The 5,441-nt window shown below is 31.6% G+C and overlaps 1 protein-coding gene across 1 annotated transcript in view; it reads left to right on the forward strand.

Moving 5' to 3' along the window:
* LOC111635362 (amiloride-sensitive sodium channel subunit beta-2-like) overlaps nt 1-2,727 on the forward strand; it is a 43,134-nt gene extending 40,407 nt beyond the window's left edge. Inside the window, exon 10 of the mRNA XM_023380307.1 lies at nt 2,721-2,727. Coding sequence (XP_023236075.1) covers nt 2,721-2,727 — 7 coding nt within the window. The remainder of the gene's footprint in view (nt 1-2,720) is intronic.
* Nucleotides 2,728-5,441: the final 2,714 nt, after the last annotated feature.

A 5,441-nucleotide genomic window follows, 5' to 3' on the forward strand; every position in this document is an offset into this window, starting at 1 on the left:
TTTTAAAATTTTTATTCACTGCTTTTTGCTTTCTTTCCTTCACTTCCACCAGCACTTTCACTGGATAGAGGTCGCTTGGTAAAATATCTATCCAAAGAGGTTTGGCTTTGCCTATTTTTTAAAATGTTTCTAAAATGACTTAGGCAAATGTCATTACTCCGAGCAGCAATACGGCCAGTTTGAATTTTTTCGGGGTGTTTCTTTTCAGTAAAATAAGTCACTTTCTGATAATACCTCAATATTTTCTTTATCGAGCGAGATCCTTCCACGACGAAGCAAACACGCGGACTGAGACCAATGAACAGAAGTGGATAAAAAATGGCGCTGCTAACTAATTTAACGTCGTATGGTGAGTTTTTGATCATATCGTGGAGCAAAAATATGTTCGAATTTCATGTCGTATCCTGAAAATTTCGTATGCTGGGGCGTTCGTATCCTGAGGTACCACTGTATTTAAGTTTTATTCACTGTTTTTGCTTTCTTTCCTTCACTTCCACCAGCACTTTCACTGAATAGAGGTCGCTTGGTAAAATATCTATCCAAAGAGGTTTGGCTTTGCCTATTTTGTAAAATGTTTCTAAAATGACTTAGGCAAATGTCATTAAACTGAGCAGCAATACATTCAGTGTGAACCTTTTCGGGATGTTTCTTTTCAATAAAATCAGTCACTTTCTGATAATACCTGAAGATTTCCTTTATCGAGCGAGATCCTTTCACAACGAAGCAAACACGTGGACTGAGACCGATGAACAGAAGTGAATAAAAAATGGCGCTGTGAACAAATGTGACGTCGTATGGTGAGATTTTGTTCGTATCGTGGAGCAAAAATATGTTCGAATTTCATGTCGTATCCTGAAAATTTCGTATGCTGGGGCGTTCGTATCCTGAGGTACCACTGTATTTCTACTTTCTTCCTTGACTCTTTTTTATATTTTATGTTTTAATTTACTGCTTTCTTTTCTATCCAGCTCAAACTTTCTAAAGGCCTGTTTCTTCTTTCTAATTGTCTGCTGAATTTTCTCATTCAACTATCGTGTTTCCTTATTTATTATATTTCCTCCTGTTTTTTGATACCCAAAATAATTTTTGCATATTTCCTAACCATTGAGTTTACCACAATCCAAATTATCTATGCTTTCTCAACAAAGTTCCAATCTAACCCCTTCCCTCACCTCCTTTTTAAACATTTCACGTTTCTCTTTTAATTTCTATCAACTAATTACTTTCTTTTTTTGTATATTTTTTAATTGAACCCATCTACACTTAAGTCAAGACAATTAACGTATGCTGACTTCTATCTTATTTGGAATATCTTTTCAGCTCCTACACATTCCCAAGTATTTTTTGCTTATTAAAAATAAATCTATCATGTTTTGCCTACACTACATTTACATGTTACAAAGTATTCTTCTTTTCTTTTGAAAATAATTATTTGCAATTGTCAAGTTGTTTGATAAAGCCGAGTCCAATATCATTTCTTCCGCTCTGTTCCTATATTCAAAGCCTACTCTTCCATGAAATCTTTCATATTCTCTCCATTATCTTTATTTATTCCCTAACATCGTACCTTTACATGAATTATCTATTTACTGATATTAAATTCTTTTCAAATTTCCTGTTTAATAATATATATACTCTATTCCTTCCTCTAATATAAGTACAGTAGAGCGTCTATAATAAGTACAGTAGAGCGTCGTTTATCCGAAAGCTGGTTATCCGAAACGTCCGTTATACGAAAGCATTCCAGTCAGCAAATTTAAATTTTCGCTAGTGCTGTGGCGCTGCAATCTTCGGCTATTTCTCGGGCTACTCAAATATTTTACGTTTTTGATAGTAAATTAACATCTGAAGTATAATTTTTTATTGTTTTTATATTTTTCAATAAATTTATTTTGTTTGTACAAAATAAAAAAACTAATTTTTAACGATACAATAGTCTTCGTTAGGCTTAACATCAACGAAAATTCAACGCGAAGCGACGCGCAACGGAGAGAAATTTCAACATGGGATAAATTAATATATTTTTTCGTACATGATTCGTTATCCGAAAAATAAGTTATCCGAACCACCCAGTCTCCAATTGATTCGGATAAACGACGTTCTACTGTATTAACTTATATCCTTCTCCTCTCCTACAGCTCCGTGCTTTGATTTATTGCCCTTCCATATAGCTTCCTATAGCCATCCTAATAATTCCCAACATTTCCTATTTAACGTTCATACATTTAAAGTAACTAATCAGTCTCCCAATGATACAGTTTCTCATTATAAATAAAACTCTTTTTTTTTTAACCTGCACGCTCACTGTTGCCCTAGTTTATTTCTCATACCAGTCGAACGAGACTGATACACATCGCCTAAGGGATGCAGAAGAATTTACCAACATATTTAGGCTAGAAATCTGAATAAACACGCTTGGTTTACTACCCTTCTCCATTCTAGGCCAGCTCCAAGCCTGGCTTAGAGGAGTCCATGACGAATTCTGTAAAAACATCATTATATTTATTATATAATTCAAGAATATCGCAAAATGTAAGTCAAGATTAGTTATTATTCTTACTATACAATTATGTTACCAATTTATTACGTCAAAGTATGACGTCCATAAATTGTGCATAGAGTCAGCATAACAACTATTATACCGATAATTCAATAACTCATGATTCGATTTATTATGTTTTGATTATAATTTTTATTATTACAATAAATTTCTTTTACAGATTGTGACAAAATTCGTTTATACTTACGGAATAGTCGAAATTGTTAGTCTAAATTGAAAATAGTCTTTTGGATTTGACTATATACACATGACTATATAATAGACGGATAAATCTGTCAATAAATGTCAGAAAAGCAAAAATGATGAAATTTGGAAACGTTAAATACTCCTGTAATGTAAATTTTGTTCATTAACAACCAGAAATTGAATTAGTCTCATAAATTGAAGATTTGAGTGTTATATTTAATTCAAAGATTTTATTCAACTTACATATCGATTCTATACGCAGGAGAAATTTAAAATCGATCTCTTCCAAAATAGTATTATGGTTGTTTTTCTTTGCTAATATTCAATCTATTGTGAATTATGTGTTCTTCGCCTGTTTAATAATCAGCTGTTTTTTTTCTCAAATGTTCAAAAAGAATTACCTAAGATTTAGTTTATATTAAACAAGCTGAAAAGTCTGCCTGCAAGTGAATTCTCCACTGAAACTCGACTTGAATTGCCAGATTTTTACAAACGAATAGCGTATCTTGATCACATCTACAGTTGTAAATATTTTAACGGCTTTATCTATTATTTTAACCGCACTATATCTTTCTAAGAGTTCCTATAGTTACAACTTCCTTACGTAGACAAATCTTTTTGTAGATTAGATATTTCAAACTGTTCCTTTTTTTATGGATATAAAAAGCAGCAATAGAAATGGGGATCTTTGGTACTTGGACTTTTAAGTTTTAAATTTATCTATAAAAAAACGAACTAAAATATATAATAGTAATTTTTGTTCACTAACACTTTTAACGCATTCCGTATCTTTTTCTATTATATTTAATTTTCTTATCGTAGTTTTACTTTGTATATTACATGTATTCGGCGGTTTTATAATACCTGTACTTTATTACTATACATACCATATATTGTTTATACATGTTTATTCTGTTTATTTTAATGGAAATTGTTTTATATTGTTAAAGGAGGCATCCATTGTCTGAGGGGCATCGCAATTACGTATATAAAACAGAATGAAGACTTTAATAAAATAAAAATATGCAAATACAGTATTATAAAAAATATTTAGTTATTTGAAATAATAAATAATCGAGAATTATCACTTACAAGTATATTAATTTCTTTTTAAAAAATATTTATTCTTTTATATGTACTATATCAATAAAACAATAAACAATAAGTACTTTACATTTAACTTAACTTAAGTATGAAAATTTACGACAGATTAAATTCTTTTACGTTTTCTCATTCTATGTATATAAACACCAGATTAAAAAAAAAGAAAGACTAAATCATGTTCCACGCTGATATGTCTACTCGAATTTGAATAAACATTTAAAATACATAACAAGTATTAATTGAATAAACATTTAAAATACATAACAAGTATATGCTATCTTAAAGCACCAAGCGAAGCTATTTTACAAGTAACATTTTCCGCCATTTGAGATTTTAATTGTTCAGCCCACGGACCAAAACGTAAGATACTGTCTTCTGTCAAAATAACGGAATAATTTCATTTTAATTGCGTTCTATCATGATAGGTTACGTTTTAATAAATATTGATAAACATTATCATCGTGCAGATAGTTATCAATATTTCATTAGTCCTCTGTATATTATAATTATGGTTTTAATATGATATGGAATAAATCAGCTTATGGTATTGAGCGATGAATATTCTTGCCCATGTAACTTCGTCTTCACATCATACTATTGAAACAAGAACTGTACAGTTTAAATACAATTTAACTATTGATATTTAAATATTGAAATTAACTTTCTTTATCTCAATTCACATATTTTCTGGTTCCTCTTTCCTCTTATGATGGAATGGATGCTTCTTTTCGTCCTCTTCTCTGAGGCTTGGGAGGAAGTTCAAATGGAACTGTTTTATCTATTGAACGGAGACCAGTATAAAGATTGTAAAGTATACTGTAGAAGAAATTTGTCAGTTCTAAACCAAATTCTTGACCTTTGAGAACTTCAATGGTTTTTCAAACTGTTTACCTTGAATGAATGCATTCATCAAGCCACTAAAAGCAGCTCCTTTAGTCATTTGGGAAGTTGCTGTTGATTTAATCATTGACTGTAGTTGGTCTCAATCTTGCAAGTTGAATGTTTGCAATATTCAACAAGTTTTCATTCGGATTAAGATAGTAATAGTCGCCTAGCTATGGTAATACTGTGATGTGCAGTGCAATGAGTTGGCAGAATGAGTCAGCGCTATATGATGCTGGAACACAAAATCTTCTGTTCCAAACAATCTTCAGCTAATGGTAACATGAAGTATTCCAAGATATCTTGATACATGTCACTGTTAATGTTTGTACTTATAAACGCAATGCTACCAACACCAATGTTAGAAAAATAGACACACTGAAACAGTCACGCTTTCTGTGATCTCAACCGCCACATATTTTCGACATCATACTGGAGGTCGTTAATAACACTTTTGACCAGTATCGTCTGTTCACGTATTCATGTTTCCTATACTGTTGTAGACGCTACTTCTTCTACCTTAGGGTTAATAGAGATTTAGTCTTAGAGAATCGTGATGAAAAACTTATTGAATGCATTATGCAACTATCGCAAAATAGTTGAGTTGGACGCCAACGCTTTAGAATAGGTGCTTCCATTTTTTTCTGGAGCTTGAACCGGAGCCTGGAGCCATATAGCTTTAAAAATTCTTGGTTTCAGCTCCAGATTT

The sequence above is a fragment of the Centruroides sculpturatus genome, unplaced genomic scaffold, assembly GCF_000671375.1.
Source record: "Centruroides sculpturatus isolate CEXI.00-Female unplaced genomic scaffold, Cexi_2.0 scaffold122, whole genome shotgun sequence".
In the NCBI taxonomy this organism is placed as follows: domain Eukaryota; kingdom Metazoa; phylum Arthropoda; class Arachnida; order Scorpiones; family Buthidae; genus Centruroides; species Centruroides sculpturatus.